Consider the following 21,749-nt stretch of genomic DNA (forward strand, 5'->3'; position numbering starts at 1 on the left):
GCTGAAAACCGTGATTGTCTCACGTTGTTTGTTAATTTCGTAAAGGCTGCCTTACAATCCCGACTATTTAGAAGAGTGTCATTCCTTCTAATTTGGTGGGTTTTGTGCCCCCCACCTCCAACGGATATCAGCCGTGGCAGTTTGAAGATTAATTAGAAATTTGTTTGAAGGTGTAATCCGTAAATAATTACAAATGCATAGTGAGGGGTCTTTGAAATGGAGCTACTGAGCTGTGATAATGTAGCAGACTCGTCTTCTAATAGAACCAGTTGGCGGGAAAAGCGCGACAGGGGAGGATGGAGGTTTGAATAAAAGCAAGTGAAAGAGGAATTCCAAGAAGAGCACAAAAAGTGTCAAAATAACATTTTGGGGTATTTTTAAAAAGTAGTGAATTTGACATTCACTAAACATTCACTGCAGTTGAGTCTTCCAGAGCTTGTATTTTCAATGATAGCGAGTGATTTACTACTAGTGAATGTTTGGTGAAAATTGCATCAACTGCTTTATAAATATTTCCCTTTGTGTCATGCATTGATTGTCTTTACTTCTGCCTGTGCCCTGAAACAGCAATTCATTCACTTTTTCCTATGTATACTGACAGCACAGAGCTTTACATCAGCTGAAATAAAGAAAGTAAAAGGGACTGAGCTTAGTAGGAAGAGGCATAGCTAGTACAGCCAGAACAATGGCCTTGTGCCCAGTAGACTAAAGCTAGCCATACACTAGTAGAACTGTGTTAGAACATTTTTTGTCTTAAGAGCCTTCATTCAAATTTTTTTTAATTGTTGCTGAGGTCAAATCAATGTTCATTTTCAATCACAGTAACAAGAAAAATTGAAGTAGAAGGACAGAAGATGTTTCTTGAATAAACAAATTTTTAACATTGAATGTGAATTTTTGTTTGAATGTTCATGTTTGAAAATCCACTAGTGTATGGCCAGCTTAAAGAGGTTGTAAACCTCAGAAGTGAAATATCAACAAAGCATATCCCTCTATAGCAGTGGTTCTCAACCTTCCTAATGCCGCGACTCTTTAATACAGTTCCTCATGTTGTGGTGACCCCCAACCATAAAATTATTGCAAAACGATCGATCATTTTGCACCCTGGTCAATTGACTGAAGGAATTTGATAGGAACGGAAGTTAATCTGATTGCCAATTGGATCTGATAGTAAAATTGAAGTGTGTATGACCAGTATTCCCCCCCTCCCCCCCACAGGGATATTAGCCCTCTCCCACACCAAGTCGTCTGTCCTGAGGCTCCTTGTATGACCCCGGAAAGTTTGGGATTGCTGGTCGCTGTGTACTTCCCTCTCGCAGGCCATGTGCCCCGGTGCCAGCCCTCGTACAAGAGCTGTGTGGAAAATCCTCCATGGGAGGTGAGCGCTGTAGGGCACACTCTCTGCGGGTAACGAGATCCCCCCCCCTGGAGACAAAGGGGGGCCCAGCTCACATCTATCCAGCTGTCGTGATCAGCTGCCCATCCGGGGAAACATACAGCAGGTGCAAGGGCAACCAATGGGCGGCAGCAGGGCACCTCTGACCCGCTCCTTGCAGGGGAGGTGCCTCCAGCCTGGCCGGCCGCTCATAACGCACAGGGAAGAGGGAGCGGGCCAGTGAGTGTGCTGGTGTTAGTTCAGCGTTAGAGGCTCGCAGCAAGCCAGGAGTGCCCCTCAGGCTGCCATCACCACTACCTCATAGTCTATCTGCATGTGGGCAGACCCGCCTGGAGATGGATAGAGGAGCGGTGTCTCGGTTCCTAAGACCATCGGAAATATGTGTTTTCCGATGGTCTTAGGCGACCCCTGTGAAAGGGTCATTCTACCCCCAAAGGGGTCGCGACCCACAGGTTGAGAACCGCTGCTCTATAGTGTGTGCTTGTCTCAATCCAGGGCACTAAGGGGTTGATTTACTAAAGGCAAATAGACTGTGCAGTTGCATTCTGCATGTGCAGTTGCTCCAGAGCTTAGTAAATGAGGTAAAGCTTCACTTTGCAAAGAATACCCGTTCGCATGCAAGGAGAATAAAAGGAACAGCATTTTTTCTTACACATGATTGGATGATGGAAGTCAGCAGTTATTTGCTTAGGAGGGCAGGAGAGACCCTGGAGTCTAATAGACCCCCAATGTCTCTATAAAGAGTACCTGTCACCTGCTCACTGCTATCACATAGGGGGCTTGTTAGAGAATGTAGAAGAGTAATTTATTTTGCCACTATTATTGGTGTTGGAAATCCCACTTTTAACATTACTACCAGGTTCTCAATGCATCAAATATTTTAGGCTACTAATGTACCAAATAACATTTCAAAACATTAAGAAACCCCCAAATCACATTATATAGTTTTATCACAGTTTATTTTTATTACTAATACAAAATAATTTGTACAAAGGCTAACGTAAGTATTGCATAGAAGGAACAGTGGATTGAACAAAACCTGAATGGAATGGCACATTGGGGTTCTAAGCTCTACCACATCAAAATGTTTTACTGAGCAGGGCGTACAAAAATATCTCCACCTTTATACAAGGGTTAAACATATTATCAAGTTAAATAACAAGGAAAAAAAGTATGTATTGAATCCATATTGCATTGCAGATTTAAAATTGTTTCATTTGTGAATAAACTGCCCCAGTCCATTTGTAATTTATATAATACATCACATTAAATTATTACCAGGTTTAAGCTATTAAAATTTACAACATGTAAATAATCATAAGGATTCCTTAATGTTAAAGGTAATCAAAGGTAAATCAATTTGTTTTGTTTATTTTTTAGTTATCAATACATTTTTAGTAAAACATGAGCAGAACTATACTTTTCACAGAAAAGTGTCATTCAAATTATAATCCACAGCAATCATAAACAGTGCTACACAGACATGTGAAATACTTACCTTTCCCCTGAAATCCTTGGAATTCTGTTTCCTTCAGGTGCTTCTCACAAGATCCATGCCTTGGCACTAGTCACATTGTTTCTGCTGAATCAGTGATTCTACCCCCCCTCCCCCCACCAGAGGGCAGAACATTTCCAAGGAAGTATTTCGAAAGTCTGCATATAACTTTTTATGATTACGTTTGTGGCTTGCAAGGCAGGTAATATAGGTCTGCTTTCCTTTCAAACATTTTTAAAGTTGAAAATCAAAAAAAGAAAAATGTTCTTTAGGGCAAATTCAGGTTTTGCCAGCAGAAAATAAAATGAACAATTACAGGCGTTTCCTCATACTTGTAATAACTTGAAAAAAGTATTTGTGCTTCACTATTAATTAATTTTACCTTGAATAGCACTAGGCATAATAGCATTTACCTTGGCATCAGAAGGCTAAAATTAATTAGAATAGATAATACTGAAGAAGGATTGCAATCAAGTATTCTTTTCCAACACCATCTTTGTCATTGACTACACAAGTACAGGGAAGACAATCCTTTTGTGGACTGGATTATTATGCACAAGGATACCACCAGTTCACTTAGCAATGTTAATAAAATAATTATTATATAAGAAAAGTCCTGATGTTGCTAATAGTTCCATGTGTATTTATAGGATTTGTTGGAAAAATGTCACTGGTATTTTCATCAGAACCTAAAGTCCATCAAAACTTTTTCTATCTAGAATGATTGTAAAGCAAGGTCATGGTTCATTTTGTGAATACTTTTGTAGTTTAAATATGACTCTTAATGGTGGTTTCTAACCTGGCCCAACTTCAAAGTCAAGGAAAAGAGAGAACAGAGACTTAGCAGGACTTTCATGTCCTTTGCATGATGTTCAAGCTACTATTACATGTCCCACGAACTGTGGGTGAAGGAGATGTGTATGTAGGCATGTCATCTCAGTCTGGATTGGGGCCGTGTTCTTTCAATTATTAAAGCCCCATGGTAGAAAATGAGCGTGGTGCTGCAAAGGGTGACAACACAGCAGTGATTTCACTGCGGAGCAAACAGCGTTGTCACTCTATTGGCAGAAGTGGCACATGAAGTGTTCTGCTGGTGGTATTTCCAGGTCTAAAAACTATGTTGTGGGTGACATAACAAAACAAACAGTGCTGTCCTAATGGCATGGGCATCCTGTATAACATTCTTTTATGGTAAGATTTTAAGGTACGATGACAGTTGTAGCTTCACATGAAGTTCAAAAATAATAACTTAGAAAAAAAAGTAATAAGAAATTAAACATGATGTTAATGCATAATTTTAAATAGAAACTAAGCCAAAACCTCGAGTGTTTTTGATGCAGTGTAAAAGACTTGGCCTGTTAGGTTTTTACTGCTATGTCTCTACTGGGAGAGATCTTTCAATTTCTGTCCCAAGAACAGAATTCATTCAAATGGGAAGTGGGGGATAATGTCCCAACAGAAGAGCTTCCTTTTTGTTTTATATTAAAATTAACCAATTTTAATCTGAAAAAATATGGGATTATAATGAATTTGCATCCAAAATGCTATTATCATGAAATTTTACCCAACTAATAAAGATTTGTTTCTTTGTCCTGCATAGAGTGGGGAAGGTTCAACACCTCAGGCTTCTATTGCTCACTGTGTTCTCAATGGGCAGATTACGCATCTTTTTCTGTGCTATCACCAAGACAGGGAATAAAGGTACATCTACCAAAAAAGGAACACAAGCAAGAACATACGTCTTAAACAGGTTATGTAACCTCCCTGTTCCATCCAAAAAAAATACTTGAAACATATTTGCATGTGAACTATTGCACCTGCTAAAAGACTAGAATTCCTTTCTGCCAATCTTGCAATTCACACACTCCTGCCATGCTATATATTCTGAAGGGGGTTATCCATATTTGCCAAAGTCCCCATTCACACTTGCAAATGGGGCAGTTGGCAATTACACATGGGAGTCCCAATAGGGGCTCCCAGCCATTGGATGCAGGCAGAATTCCTAATGAAAGCAACAGATGCTGACAGCTCCAGCAAATAATCACGGCTGCTCACATGTAATTGCTCAAGCAGTGATCACCTGTGAATGATCAGCCCATGATGTAGACTGTCTGTACCAAAGGCCAATCATTCATTTCAAGTAATTGCTCCAGGAGTAGTTACATGCGAGTGGCAGTGATTAGCTGTGGTAGCAGTCATCTTCCCATTGCTTTCAATGGGCTTTCACCCGCAGCTAATCTCCAAGAACCGCTGCTGGGTCTCTCACATGTATTCGCTAATGGCCCTACATGTGAATGGGACCTAATACAGCTTTGTACCTTCTTGCATCACCTGCAACTGCATTGGACAATAAATCTCAAAATATGATGATTCATTGTCCAGGGAGTACAAGTGTGCTTTAATGCTGAAATACAAAACTGAGGCATCACCAATCTGGTTATTTAGTGTGGCAGGGCTATGTAAATCAAAAGACTAGATGAATCCATTTTTAAAAAATGTAGCAGGAAAGCATTTCACATACACATATTTCAATAGTTTATTGAGCATATATGAGTGCCACTATATAAAAAGTGCATTCTAGCATACCACAAGTCATTGGGGTTGATTTACTAAAGGAGTAGTGCATGATCACTATGCAAAGTGAATTTTCACTTTGCAAGGGTACTGTCATTTATTAAAGTGGAGCTCCACTCAAAAGGGGAAGTTCCATTTAAGGACTGCTCCCCATTAAGGATTGGCACCTTTGGGGGGCGGGGGGAGCGGGTACCCGAATTTGACAGGTTCCCGCTCCCATTTCCGGTCCGATCGCCTAGGCGATTGGAAACAGAAGGTGTCCTCCCTTCCTGTAGTCTTTTGAGACACGTGACAGGTCACAGAAGACTACAGGACCATTCATGAATCGCAGCGCTACTCACGCATGCGCAGTGGGTACCCGGCTGTGAAGCCGCAAGCTATCACAGCCGGGTGCCCACACTGAAGATGCCAGCCTCCTGGAATCCAGGACGGCCGGTGAAACGGGCTGCGGGGGGGACACCACAGGACCGAGGGACAGGTAAGTGGCTATTTTTTAAAAGTCAGCAGCTACAGTTTTTCTAGCTGCTTTTATTTTTTGACAGGGTGAGTGGAACTCCGCTTTAAGCGAATGTGGTGAAAATTAATTTTGCAAAGGACATCTAATCACATGCACAGAAAGCTAAAAAAGCTGGATTTCTCTGGCATATGATTGGATCATAGAATCCAGCACAGCTTCACTTTATTCACTAAGCTAAGTACAAATTCCCTTGAAGTGTTCAGAATGAACATGCTCTACTGCTTTAGGAAACCAACCGCATCATTTCCACTAATAAAAAAAAAAAAAGTACTCACATTTTCATTATTTTATATTTCCCTTACTTGTCTCACAAATGAAAAGTGCAGAACTGAATTTTATGAATGATACATATTTTGAGTGCATACGTTATGAAAAATTCTCCTATAAAGATTAAGTTGACATTGCTTTCTAAAGTATTCTAATTCCAAAATATCACAACTGTTATTTTTAATACTGATCATTTAGTAGTTGGGACTGTATTCCCGTTGATAATGTTGCAGAAAAGTTTGTTACAGGCAGTTCAAAGCATCATTGAAAAAAAAAAAAAGTTAAAATACATTTCATGACTTGTAACTATGAAAAAAAAATCAGATTTAATTTTCCTTTATGTATAAATACAAAATCAGCATATGCATACAATAAAATACCTTGATTTAATAGTTATATTTAAAACATGCTTAAAAAGAAAAGTTTGCAATAAAATGCCATAAGTATTTTTTCTTTTTTTTTTTCTTTTTTGGAAAAAGCACAGCCAACCCACCATGACAAGCAAAAGGTGCATTTTTTAAAATAAAGAAATAAAACATTTAAGAAATAATATAAGATGAATTGCATTTTTGTTTTTTTTCACATATGGTTGGTTTTTGTGATTTTATGGTAGCATTTAATCTTCAGAGTACTCTGTGAAACATCAGTTTGTACCTGTTTTATTCTTGTGGCAAAAGAAGAATTAAACTGAAATCTTCCTAGCATAAAAAGTTGTAATTAAATACAAAAAAAGTAAATAAATAAGGGGTGCTACCAAGCACAAAAAAGCATTCTATAAAAATAATTTGGAAAGAGAAGGATAAAAATGTACATGTACAAACCCTGTTTTACTTTAGAATGTTTTACATAAATACATGATTTTACAAAAACCAACCACAGGGTAAGATTTAGTATTTATGAACTTTAACAATGATAATTACACTTTATTTATTATATATATGTTGCAAATACAGCAATGCTTTAGTTTTGGAGATGATTGTTTATTTGCTCCTAATGATCTTAGTGTCTTTTTTAGAAATATACCAAAAGTGGTTGGTAGATAATTTTGGTAAATAAGGCAGTTGACACTAATAATGATTGGGTCTGAACAATACCGATAGACTTGAAAAGGTATTTGAGGATGTGTTTGCATCTAAGTAAGTTCCACACAAACAATGGTTGTCTCCAAGTTGGACACACTGAAATCTGCAATTAAAGTGTTACTAAACCCACAACAGTAAAATCTGTCTGTATATGCAGTAAAGCATGCTTTATATATTCACTGTGGAACCTAAGGGGTTAATCCTCCACATTGTGTAAAAAGGACATTTGACCCTCTTTTATCTCTCCCTCCTCTTGTTCAAATGTCTCTTGATAAGACAGACTGAACCCTTAGCCACATGCACATGCTCAGTTTGGTGTGTATTGCTAGAGAGGTTTTTTTTTTTTCTTGGGAGAGTGTATGTGATCAGCACAGAGCTAATCTGCACTGTCCAGACAGAGGGTCAGGGGTTTTGCATCCTCCTAGAGCAGAAAGAAAACTCCTCCTACAAGCTTTAACCAGTGCTCTGCTGAAGTCACAAGACTGCTCTAGATGCTGATGAGAAAAGGTACTTAACAGTTTATATTTACTAAAATACTTAAACTTCCATGTTGTGTGTACTGTGGGAGATCAAATATAGTGAATGCAGGGTCCTGGGTTTAGTAACACTTTAAGGTGCAAACATGATGCCAAAAATAAAATATCAAGTGACAGGTAAAACAGTTAAGCCACCTGCCTCAATAGAGAAGGTTTAAAACCTCTGTCAGGTTTTATTGCTGTCTGTGTCCTCATCGGATAGACTCACCCTCTGTATATGTCCTGGGAACCCTTGTCCACAAGAGAGAAAGTAATGGGAAATCCAAAATAATCAATTCAAAATGCTTAGAGCTGTTACCAGAGAAGAGGTATGGTTAGATTTTCAAATAGGGACACCTGTTTTGGTGAAGACTGTTTAAGAAGTGAATTCCCCTTGTTTTCTGAAGATTTATTCTCACTTCTTATTGGATCTCTAGGACAGGAATAAATGGAAATTTCCCTAACAGGACAGAAATAGCAAAAAAAAACAAACTCATAGGAGTTTTAAACCTTCCCTTCTATCCAAAGGTAGAAAAAAGAATTTTGCCTATAAATACAGTTTAGATTATTAATGATACACATTGGCCTTCAGTATATCTCAGCAACAAGTACACTGAAAAATGAATAAATTCAAGGAAAAGGAATTTGTAAGGATACTTTTTTTTGCCATGATTGAAACAAGAGAACTCTCTAGTATATGATTGTAACAGCATTTCCTGACCGACTCTTGTTCTAAAACATAAATACTGAATTAACCTCTTTATAGCAGCAAGTTTACTTGCGCCAGAGTTTTCACTTACACATGAAAATCTGAACTCACTCATGGTCCCAACAGATTATTATATTAAAGTAAACGGACATTTCCTGTTTTCATCCTTCTGTTTCAGCAACCCTAAACATTGTAAGAAGAAAAAAGGTGTGTAGGTGTGCTTTATTATTGAGATGCCTTTTAATGAAATGGCATCAAAAGTCATCACCAAATGGAATTTATATTTTGGGCACCTTTTGGAAGCCCCACTTGAATAAAGTTTACTGGGGAGAAACAGAAAGCCTCGACAGAACAGCCAATGGGATTTGTGATATGAGAGATTTGTGAAATGAGCAGAAACAATGTCAACATGGATGATGGAAAAAAATGTTTGTCTGCTGAAATCTTCCAATCACCTAATAGCTATATAATCCACATAATGGTAGCCAGGCCTATACAAGCCATATGTAATGTCTATTTAATTTTCCCCAAATGCTATGGTGGTACTTTTCTATACTGACACAGTAACCCACAGCAACCAAAGCTGTCATCTGTATACTATATTGTAAACTGATACAAACTCACAGTTGCACTATTATAATGGCTTACTGTATGTGTGCTAGTGAACAGCACCTTTGAAGTTACAAAGGAATGCTAACATTTGTCATACAACAACAGCAGATATCTCCTTTCCCCCTTACTAAGTGAAACCAATGAAAAAAAAGCAGTGAACTATTATAGGCTAGATGTTTCTCATCAATATCATATGCTATTACACCATACAACCCTAAAGAGTCAAAGTACAGCATATTCATCAGAAAGTATAAATAACATGTAGCCCTTAAACAGAAAAAGTGGCAGCATTTTGTCTGTTTTAATTAGAAAGCATGTACAGTTACTAACACCTTTGTATGCTGTGACTTTTGTGGTTTTATTACTTTCATCAGAGAAAAACAGCACAAACCCTAAAATGTGCCCACACTGTGGAAGGGTAGGTGTTTTTAACATTTCAAACACTGGCCGGAACTCAGCTGTTCCATGACATGGAGCTGCTTTAGGTCTCTGTGAATTTTAATGCCACATATGCATCACTATGGAAATAGATGAGCAGCTTTTAGTGAAGTGGAAAACCTCTTCTAATCACAGCGTACAAAATGTGAATTTAGTTTACACACACATAGGTTTGTTGAACATGGTTCATAGAAACATGATGAGGAGTTACCCAAAGTACACTTAATGGCCAAACATTCATGGACACCTGACCAGCACAGCTTGTTTGACATCTCATTCAAAAAGCCATGGACATATTTTGGGTTTGCCCCCACCACCTGCTCATTTGTGGCTATAACAGCCTTCACTCCGAGAAGACTTTCTACAAAATTTTGAAATGTGTTTGTGGGGATATGAACTTGTGCCCATTCAGCCAAAAGAGCATTTGTGGGGTCAGGTACTAATGTTGGACGAGAAGATCCTTTATCACAATCGACATTCCAATTCATCCCAAAGGTGTTTGGTAGGGTTGAGATCAGAGCTTCATGCAGGTTACTTGAGCTCCTCTACACAAAACTCATCTAATCATGCCTTTATGGATTTGGCTTTAGGCACAGGTCCACAATCACACTGGGGCAGAAATAGGACTTTCCTAAACTGTTGACACAAGGATAGAAGTGCATAATGGTCCAAAGTGTTTTTGTATGCTTTAGCATAACAGTACCCTTCACTGGAAACACCTGAACTCAATAATTTGGAAGGGTGTCCACATACCTTTGACCACAAAGTGTAGCTGGTTAAATTGAATCAATGAAAAACAGAGGAAGTCTGATTAGTTTTAAAAGGAGAACGTCAACTACAAGTCAACTTTGTGTCATAATAAAAAAGATATATGTAATGTTTTAGACAGAATAGCTATAAGCCACCAATAACACTTGTAAAAGCTACTGCACCTCATTCAAGTCAAGAAATCAAGGAAAGAATAAATGCAAACAAGAACTCTGCATGGTGTTTACATATAACAGTATAGCTGTTGTAGCTCATTGATTTCAGAGTTTGAAGTAGCAGAAGTGGCACCTGCTTATTTAGACTTTTATGTATCTGCAATATCAGACAAAGTCTAATTTTGCTGAAGTGGAATAGCCAATTTTTATAAAACAAATTTATGTTCAAGGCTCTAACATATAAAGTGGTTGCTAGTGAATGCCCCCCCCGCACAACGGGGGTAAAAATTGGCAGAAGGTGGATTGTTCTGAAAAAACCTGTAAACTAGTATATAGTCTGTAGCTGGAACCAGTTACAAGCAAAAAAAAGTCTACAGTTATGCCACCGAATGATCTGCAGAATTTACTAATGTATTGCCTCAATTACTTCTGCATTTTAATCAGAATGTCTTTTATTTCTAGTAGGAATTACTGATGGGAAGGATTTGTGACTGGAAGCATCTGAAGAATGAACTCTATTGATCCAATCAACCAACTATCCCATTTCTAGTGCAATTACTTAGAAAGGAACAATCTGAATGGTTGATAGGTCAACATTCAGCAACCAACTTTTCCTTTTCTAGCACTCTTACCAAGAATGGGAACATCAGATTTGCAGATGGTTCACAATCTTTCTTCAGTTGTACAAGGCATGGGCATTTTGGCCCTTACAAAAGAGACTGTCCAACAGAATGATGTGACTTTTATTAATAAAGTTTATTTTTCTAAAGATTACTCCACTAAACAGCTTCTCAGCGGAGAGGAAGAGGTGGCACCCTGCATGTCTATGGGAAATTTGCTCCCAGATCAAGAACACTGCCATGGAGACCTGCACTGTATGGGTCTTGGGTAGGTGCCATGGAAATAAGTAACATTCATGCATATCACCTGCCTCAACTGGAAGCCGTTTAGTAAGCTTGTTGTGGTTGTAATACAAGCAGGTGTTGCCACTGCTGCTACAACAGGGGAGTAACAGAACATCATTATCCATCACATATTCCATATTCATTGTTGTGACTTTGTGAAGCAGCAAAATGTAAGTAATGCCCGCACCAAAGATCAAATTCTGGGCATTGTTAAAAGAAGCAGCATTAAAACTAGAGGTATGTGCTGAAGTATTAAGCAGGAATGTCCTATGAAATATTGTACAAGGTTTACTCAATGTAATATAGCAACAGAAAATATGTGCAAAGTTACAGTTCTGTTCTTTGTCTATCTGGTAACCTTTCACTTGGTAAAGCAACAATCCATGCAAAGATGGCCTCAGTGATATCTATGGCTACCAAAGGTTAGGCAGGCTGGTGTATGTCAAGCCACAAAACGGCTGCCTTAGTGATATTTCTAGGTCTTTATAAATAGGCAAGCTGGATTTACAGGAGTACAAACTCAGACCACACAATGCATACATTACTCACATCGCTTTTGCTAAAGTAAGGGTGGGCTGAGTTCAAAGTCTTAACTCGGCCCATAAAATAGCTGCTTAAAGTGAACCATGCCATTCTTCTTGCTATCCTTTCTCTCATTCTCATGTCATAGCTCTATAGCTACCTCTAGGTAGCAGCTGTGAAAACTCAGACTGAAGATCAGGCTTTTGAAGGTACAGCAGATTCTTACAGAGTCTGAAGGGATACAATTACATCATACCTTCATTCTTAAATGACTGGATTTGTTTGTCTTTTTTTTCTATTGCCTGAGCCAATAAAGAATAATATGTCCAGCCAATCAGAAGACACGGTATTAAGGAAGTTAAAGTGAAAGTTAAAGTGAGAAAAGTGCATTTTTACACAGACTTTCATAGCTGCTATCTAGGGATTGCTACAGAGCTGTGACATGAGAGAGGACGCAATAAAGATTACAAAAACCTCTATGAACAGGTATGGTCAGATAGGGCAGCAAGAAGCATGGAACAATTTACTACAGTAATATAACCGGTTTCTGGTGAATAGGCAGGCTAGATCCCAAGGATTGCCAATCAGGTCTACAAATGGTTGCTTCAATGGTTTATCTTACAAGAACTCTGCAGTGATAAAAATATTGGGGTTACTATTGTTCTTCCTAAGTATATTGGCTGCTTGGCTATCCTTGGCTTTTAAACTTTCTCAGTCACTGACCAGAAACAAGCATGCAGATTGCAAAGTCGGAATTAACTCCGACCTCCATATTAGCATACTTCCAGGTCTGGACCTCATAGAAACAGCTTGCAAGCCAAGCAACCAGAATTTTCAGGAGAAAAGGATAGCAATGGAGGACTCCATATTCTCTCACAATCAGTATTCATTAAGTACCACCTGTGCTAAAATCTAACATCTGTCTGATGGTAATGGTTCCTTGTGGAAATTAACTGCTATCCTTTAAGTGTAACTCCACCAAACTGACATCAGTGTTTCCTAGTAAACAGGCTATAATTCTCTAATCTGAGTATTAATTCACCCAATAAAATGCTTCAATGGGGTAACTAGCTCTTAGTAAATGAACAAATGAACTCTTAGTAAATGAACAAGAGATATTATTTGGAATAATAAAAGTTGAACTCCATGCAAATATAAATCACACATATTAAAGATTATATATTTTGTTTTAATAAACCAGTGTGAGTATGAAACTAGATCCAAGGTTAGCCAGTCAGGCCTACAAATCCTCTTGCAATCCCCTATTCAGCAGCACTCAGACTGTGAGAGGAAGGGGCAGGACATGTCTGGGAACCAATCACATGTGCTGCATGCAAATACACCGACAAGGATAATGCTGATAGTAGGAGAGAGCAGAGTGAACAGAGGAATGACCTCATCAGTCTGCTGCTGCTTAGCCAGTCAGGCCTACAAATCCTCTTGCAATCCCCTATTCAGCAGCACTCAGACTGTGAGAGGAAGGGGCAGGACATGTCTGGTAGCCAATCACATGTGCTGCATGCAAATACACTGACAATGCTGATAGTAGGAGAGAGCAGAGTGAACAGAGGAATGACCTCATCAGTCTGCTGCTGCTTCTTCACTATCCTGTCAGAAGGATTTCAGTGGAGATTAGACACCACATTACTGCTTTACTGTAAGTGGTGTCATCTATCTGGCTGTGCTGTGGGGCAGAGCTGTGTTGTGAGGACTGGCTTGACAGAAATACAAATCTTTTGGCAGATAAATCAGTTAATATATCTATGTGTCATATGTGTGTTCAGAAGTTTGCCAAGAGTTCAGCTTTGCCTTAGGCCATACAAGGGCTACCTCTGTAAATACAACTGGTTTTCCAACCCCTAATTAATTGTAACATTTGGAATAATGGTTCAACTGATGAAATGACTGCTGCAGCTACCATGTATGTTTCAGGTACACTTATGACTTCTTAATCACTTAGTTCCAAAATGTAAAACTTCCTCAGACAATAGTCAAAACGAATTATGCCTTCCAACATTACGTTATCTTCGAATACTCATGGACTACTTGCTGAATTCTGTTTTTAAAGCACACAGCATAGATGGTAATCTCTCCAAGTATAATATAACTGTCTGGTTTCACAAAAGTTAGACCGTCTTTCTAAGTCCTTCTGGAATTTAAACTTACGTTTTTTTCTCAAGTATGTTAATGCCTCTGATGAGAATATAAATATGCAAAAGAGAAATAAAAAAACAAATACAAACAATAATATGAATGGATTGTTGCTTTAAACATTAATAAAAAAATCAATTTGTGAAACTGGGTCTAATATTTTGATTAAGAGAAAAATTCAGTATTAGCATACATATAATATTAAAAGTACTTGTGTGCAAACCTAACTTATGGTTGTATAGCTTCAGATCACTTGGCTACAATTTACAAGGAAATTGTTTGTTAACGACTTTGATGCATCTATGCAATTCAGCCCCTAATGCTCCTTTTCAAACCTACTTACAGTAGGAACAGTCCTTTAAAGATCACACAGAATTGTGTTGTGAAAAATCCAAGTAAAATGAATAACAACGAGAAAAAAAAAAAGAATTAAAAGTTTAAAATTACTTAAATCAAAAGTCTAGTCCTAATCATAGTCTGTAACAAAACATCTCTGATAAGGTACAAAAAACCATTTCAGTCAGTTCCATGCAAAACCGGCCCTTTTCAACGGAATCCAGTTTTCGATGGCTTCAAAAAGTCTTTCATTTTTTTATTCAGAACGTTCATCGTTTTAAAAAGTCTCAGAAGCATAAGCATATCCGTCATGTATTGGCAGAAGTCTTAAGTATATTAGTACGCAAAGCTTGTTTCGAGAAGTTCGAGGAGAGTGTTAGAGCAGAACACATTTTAGGAAACCAGCTCTATTTTTTTTTGTCTTCTTTGGCAAATTAATAGCAGATGCAATAATACACAAAAAAGAGTAACAAGTTTCGGCCAAGAGTTTGGGAGTAAAGGTGGGGCAGCGGTCCTGCAAAGGTCATCTGGATTCCTTGGTTGTTGATGTTCTTTATGGCAAAGTAGAATGGTACAAATGAAAAGTAGAAAATCCCTCTAAGCATCATACTTTTTACCAGTCCTATGTATCTGCTGGAACAGAGTCATGGAGAAAGCCATTCCGAGTATCTAAAAATAAAAAGCCGACAAATGGCAAGAGTGAACATTATATGCAAGTCTAAAAAAACCTTTATGGATTATCATATTCAGTTTATATGATGGGATTAGTTTACATTTAATTGCAGCTTACAGATGTGCCTGTCTTGTATCTAAGGTAGAGAAGGCTTGTTTACTTAGCTACTTATATAAAAGATATTCTCATCAAAGCAATGCTAATTCCATAGACTCTTATATTTCTATTCATTTAGAGATGGTGACATGAGGGAAGACCTTGGCAAAAATGATTTCAAGCAGCATGTTTAAATGACAAAAAGCCCTTTACCGTGGTCCAAAACTGACACTCTCTCTCAACAGGCAATAATAATTCTTTGGCCCATAAATTGACCCTTTTCACATTAATCTCTGTCCTTATATTAATCCCACTTGTTCCAAGAGTTAAAATAGAAGAATAGCTGTGGGGTCAATTTACTAATGCAAGTCAAGCGGTATTTTCATTAACATGCCTTGTTTCGTCACTTTTGTGATCAAGTATAATGTTTGCAATTTACTAAATAATAAGCTGCATGTGCATATGATATTACTTTTTTCTGTTGTATTTTACATATTTAAATCATTTTATAAGAAAGCTTTGCTCCAATTTTCAGCGTAAACCCTCCACTGTCCAAAATTCTATCTCCAGCAATATTTTTTTTACAGATAGCTGATTTATTTTCTGGGGTATTCAGTCTATGATGTCATGGGTTCTCTTCTGACATTAGTAGTCGGGTCCCGAATGGTGCAGAAAATGGTGTGGCACAGCTCTCTGCAGCATTCCCCTGTGAGTTCAGCGTAGCTCGATGATGATACTTCAGAGGTGTGTCCTTGACAACCTGGGCTCACAGGAAGTGGATTGTGATCATTTGACTACCAACCAATAATAGTGATGTATTCCTTGCTGCTCTCAGTAAGTAACAGATAAACATTGCAGTGATCTGATATCATGTCAGAAGGAAAGATTCATAAGCTGCACATCAAAGGCAGACTCATGTGTATGAGGTGACATGAATGGCAGTTTCAGCTTGGACTCCAGCCAGGCCACACCCCCAATGCATTTCACTCCGCCCCATGGAGCTTAATCATGGGGACTGGCAGCACAGAACTGGATCAGGTCAACTTTGTCTAAACATGCATGCTGGAGTAACAGCAAGTGCTGATAATGTTAGAGAACACTTTCCCTTTAAATACAATGTCGAGGAATTATGTTGCACTGCACCGTATGTAATGCTTTATTATAGATATCAAGCCCAGCAGCTGATTGATTCAGTTCCTGGGCTTTATTCTGAACCACAGTTGTCACTGACCCACTGGAGCCATTATAAGTGAGTGTGCAGCTTACTGTGCACCAGACCAAACCTAACTGCTATGAATTTGGGGTGTTCTATGACTAATGTATGCATACCTGCAGCTACCAGGAATTTCCTGTCTTTGCATGGAAATGCTGCAAACATTGAAAACCCCACAAACTTGCTTTAGGATAAGATATTAACATAATTGGATGACCATAATAGAATATTATAGATAATTTAAGATTTGCTCTTAAAATTATATGTTCCTGGAGGTTACAGGTAAGCATGCAAGACATTTGCCTATAGGCTTTCCTAAAAACCATGCTACACTTTTCCTCCCAAGTCAACAAGCACATTTTGGAAACCAAAAAACAGTTGTTATATATATTAACATTTAGACAGTTTCTAGGTTGATGTGGTTGTGAAAACTGTTTAAGATTACAGAACGAGGCAAAAAAACGAACTTGACAGTGTGCTGAGATCTTAGATTGCCATGGGGATTAAGATCATTTCCTGCTTAAAAATGTTAGCTTGTACAAATGCTGACAGTAGAGAGCCGTTATAGTGCAGACCCTTCATCTATGATATATTGTCATGTCTGGAGGTAATTAGTAAGCACCTAGAAACATATCCAATGGATAGGACATAAAATCTGCTCTGCATTAAAAAATTAACATTAACATTATTTTATTATGCCTCATACCCAAAATACTTACTAGTGGCTGCATATACATTATTTTGAGGCATAGATAGCGCTTGAAGTGTACCTATAAGCAACCTTTTTTTTTTTTTTTTAGTAGGTAAGGGTTAGAATTTGGTCAGGTTGTTATTGCTGTCTGTATCCCCAATGGGAAGATTTATCTTCTTTATTTGTCCTGGTGACAACTGTCACTGAGACAGAAAGGGATGAGTAATAAAATGTAATAGCTATCATTGGGACAGGAGTTGGGGGACATTTTACTGTTCTGCTGAAAACTATTTAGGAAGGGATTTCACTTCAGTTTGGGGAGATTTCCACTAACTTTCTGTTGCAAAAAAATAAGAAAAATTGACAGTGAATATACAGTACTTTCCTGCAAAAAATGGTTTGCTTAGCATCAGAGTCAGAAGTCATGGAGGTTCCAGACAGTACACCACAGCGTGTGCAGTGGACCACCAAACTTGGAAACCTTTGATCACCCAGTGGGTTTCAATGGGAATTTTGCTATCAACATGGTTTACAGCAGTGGTCTTCAAACTGTGGCCCAGGGGCTGGATGCAGCCCTTTGCTTGCCTTTACATGGCCCCTGGGGCACTATTCTTCCCACTGATAGGAGACACTATTCAGCCAACTGACGTTAACAATGGGGCAACATTTCTCACACTGACACAATGAGGCACTATTCCTCCCAATGATACCAAAGATGGGGCACTATTCTTCCCCCTAATACCAAATGTTGCGATGTTTATTCCCACTGATGCCAGGAAAATCTCCACTTCTGCTGGCCACAGTCCGGCCCCCCCTAAAGTCTGAAGGACAATAAACTGGCCCATGGTTTAGAATATTTGGAGACCCCTGGATTAGAGGATGACTGTCCCCTAAAGGCCAGCATAACTTTCTTAAACTTTATCAGAAACTACTATGACAGCCAAAGTATGGGGCGTATATGAAGTGTTTGAAAGCAACCAAATAGTACCTGTCCATTGCAGTATGGAGTGGAGGTTAAGTCAGTGAATCAGACTAGATGCAGAGGGCAACAAGGACCAACCTAACATTTTGATAAATTATGTCTTTTGGTCCTGTGACAGTTGTAATCTACATAACCACTTCTCTTTAAAGATAAAACCTATCTATCTGTCTTTGCAAGATGCATCTGTGGAAATACTCATATTTCTGAAGGTTAAACGAGGCATATACTAAATTCCCGCTACTGCAGTTGCACATTCGGCCATCTTACGCCTCATATACATTTTGCACCAAAGGTATTTGGGCTTAAATAAAGCTTAATTGAGCTTGTAAACAATAAAGGCAAAAGCGATGTCCTTTTAGGCAAATTTAAACTTGTGCTTGCTCCATTGAGGCTGAATTTAAACAAAGTTAAACAACGCTATTCGCAGAGAGGTGCTGTAAACGCAATTGAGCGAACATTAACAACGTCTACCCCAGTACAAATATCTCTTCAGTATACTGTTATTAAGCAACATTCAAGAACTAAGCTGCAGTGATGCAGCTTTTACCTATTTATATAGCTTTTCAGATTTGCTAATATGAATTACTTTACCAAGTCTCAAAAATGTAAATGTTTCCTCAATAGCTGAGAATTTTTATAATGTCAGTTAAAGTACACTTGTGGTCCAATAACAAAGCAGACCTTGCATGAAAATGCAAGGGCAGCTTATTTTTAAGACCCCTACTCCCAAAGTACTGTTTCTGAACTTTGAGGAAGAATTGCTCCATAGTGGCTGCAAATACAGAGGTCATCTTTGTTTTAAGGCTCCATGCACACTAGCATTTTTTTAAGTTAAAAAAATGTTGGAAAAAATGCTGGCTGGTAATAGCATTTTTAGTAGCGGTTTAGTAGCGTTCAGACACGTTTAGGAGCATTTAGAAGAATTAACATTTTATTAGCGTTTTTACAGTACATGTAGAGGGAAAAAAAAAACTATAAAAAAGCTATTTAGGAGCGTTTAGGGTTTTTTTCTGCTGGAAAAATGTTCCAAAAACACTGTACAAAAAATATTTTTTTTGCTGAACTGTTAAGAAATGCTTGACCAACCGCCTTTGGATGTCTATGGGCATACTTTATGCTCTTAGTTTTTAAAGGTGTTCCTTGGTTTCAATAAATGTGTACTTTTAGATGGTACTTTAAGATTATATAGTTTATTCTTCAACTGTAAATGTCATTAATTAACATTACTAGCTGTTCCCTGGGCTAGCCATAAAGGCCTTAAGGGTAGTCACATTTAGCAGTACAATATATTCCAAGATCCTGAGAGAAGTGACCTATTTAAAAAAATAACAGAAGAATAAAAGGTTGTTTGAAGGCTTAGGTAGGAAGCTTTTACAAGGACTGCACAGCAGGTTGTATTTTTCCTCCGACTTGGTTATTAAAGAAGTGAATGAGCATTAAAGGGCACCTGTACTGTAATACCAATCACAAAAAAAGAGGTCAATGCGGTTCTAGGTTCATTTAGAAATAGGTATAGCTGTAGACCTCTGTACCAAAATACTGATGGCCTGATGACCACAAGTCAGCTTGTGGTTATTGAGACAGGCTCTATTATTATTCAGCAGCTTACAATATTATCTTTCTTTTATTTCTTTTCAGCCTCTTTTCCTTTTATTTTTACCTGTGATTCTATAAATAACACAATTCCTGTCCCTTTATGCTATACTCATTTCTTCACTGTATCAAGGGAAGGATCCATGGTTGTCACCCATGCTGGACTACAAACATATCTACCTCTGATCATCTCCAATTATGATTTATTGATGGGACCGATAGTTTACACAACAAAGATAAGGATGTTTGTGATTTATTTTCAGTGACAAGGACACTGCATTTCTGGTATTTTTTGTACTTTCTGAAAATGATCATAGACTAAAAACTAAACCAATCGCCACATCTAAAGACTAAACTGCAATATATAAAATTTATGTTTTTAGGTTTACATAGCCTTGAGGGTAATAAAAAGGAAACATTTAACTCACAAAGAAAGATTGTAAAAACAAAGTATTTTCATTTTGAAAAAAATATATCTTAATAAGCCACTTAATGAATATATTTAGAGGTGGCCACACATGTATCGATATGATCATACAATCGATCAATTATTGCAAATGATCAAATTGAATAAAAAGTACGGACCAAACATTTTTCAATAAATTTCAAAGCTGCCAAAATGAATGGCTCTGGTGGAATTTTGTTGATAACTTCTGATGGGGCACATGTTCACATGTGTGCCACAGAACTGATTGCACTTTGGACTGATTGAATTTTTGATTTAAGTACATTGTTTACATTCATACCCAATAGACTGCATTTTTGATTTATATTTCCAGTCAAATGCAAGATGCAGGACAATACAGTCCATGTTACATTGATGGTAGTTTGTTTGGGATCGCTCATATCTAAATCAATCACAAATCGTTATATGTATGGCCACCTTAATTCAGCCCTGGAGGGGAGGGTTCTAAAGTTGGGTACTTGGGCACTTACTGTAAAAAGTAGGCATCACTAAGTACTAGCACATTGTCTCTGGCAGCTGCAATGATCAATATTAAGGCATTAAGGGGTGGGGTCAGTGCCACTGACCAGAAAGCTTCATCTGCAATTGATTTACAGAGTACCCCTAGTTTCAGAGGTTGTGAGATTCCCTAAAGGGGAGCAGAGGCAGTGTATAGGCCCCTGTAGACTAGGGCCTGGTTTAGAGTACCACTTACATTTTTTCATGGGTTTTCTTAAATGGCAACATTAAACTATGGATAACCACAATTATAATTACTAAAGGGCTAATATTTCCAGCTAGGGAATTAATCAAACATCCTTTGTTATGTAAAGAAACAATCTCCTGCTTGGCGTGGCAATCCTGGAAACATCTGCCCAAGAGGTCTTGTATTGCTTTTGCCTGGACCAAAATTGTGGAGAGTGAGGAGAGGCTGAACATGACTGACACAAGTATCTTTTCAATTAACTGCATGGTACATGTATATTTATTATATGTATATGTCAACCTCATACAACAGCACTTTGTATTAGCCTCTGCATACCTGTATTATGAGAATACACATCCCAATTGTACCAAGAACATGCTTGTTGTCATCAAACCAAATTTTCACTTTCTCATAACAACCCTAAAGAGAAAAGTAACAAAAATTAATTAAAAAAACATTTCTGAATGTTTTCCTATGCGTAAACATGGTAAAAGCCCACTTTTTAACATTTACAGGCATTATTAAATACCACCAGAAAGGTTTCAGAAAATAAAAGAGCAATCCACCAAAACTGATATTTCAGTTTTCGGTAGATGCTGGAGAGTTAAACCACCCAAGAGTTAACATTATTGCTTGTGGACTCTAAGGAAGAGATCTCTGCACTGTTTTCTGAGGTTTGCACACCTGCTGTGCCCATTACAAGGGGTTGTCACTTTCTCCTGGATTTTTTATTTTTTTATAGCATGAAAAATGTAATAGGAGTAGCCTAAACACCCAAATGCATTTCAATGAACAAATGCAGGAAGGAACAACTGCCACAGGGACCTAATACAATTTTTCAAGCCTCACTGGACCAGGATGAGAATGTAACCTCAAAAATGCAGATAAAAAGCTGTAATAATCCCTAA

The 21,749-nt window shown here is 38.0% G+C and overlaps 1 protein-coding gene across 2 annotated transcripts in view; it reads right to left on the bottom strand.

The window, feature by feature from the left end:
• Positions 1 to 2,333: 2,333 nt before the first annotated feature.
• The window catches only part of TSPAN9 (tetraspanin 9), a 550,552-nt gene continuing 531,136 nt past the window's right edge, over positions 2,334 to 21,749 (bottom strand). For both annotated transcript variants that reach the window (XM_089679471.1, XM_089679470.1), the window contains 2 exons: positions 21,178 to 21,261; positions 2,334 to 15,111 (listed from right to left, as the gene is read on the bottom strand). In XM_089679471.1, the coding sequence (XP_089535597.1) occupies positions 15,040 to 15,111; positions 21,178 to 21,261 (156 nt within the window). In that variant the 3' untranslated portion in view covers positions 2,334 to 15,039. The remainder of the gene's footprint in view (positions 15,112 to 21,177; positions 21,262 to 21,749) is intronic.

This window comes from Staurois parvus, unplaced genomic scaffold, assembly GCF_062004578.1.
Source record: "Staurois parvus isolate SC_StPar_1 unplaced genomic scaffold, SC_StPar_1.0 ptg000225l, whole genome shotgun sequence".
Taxonomy (NCBI): Eukaryota; Metazoa; Chordata; class Amphibia; order Anura; family Ranidae; genus Staurois; species Staurois parvus.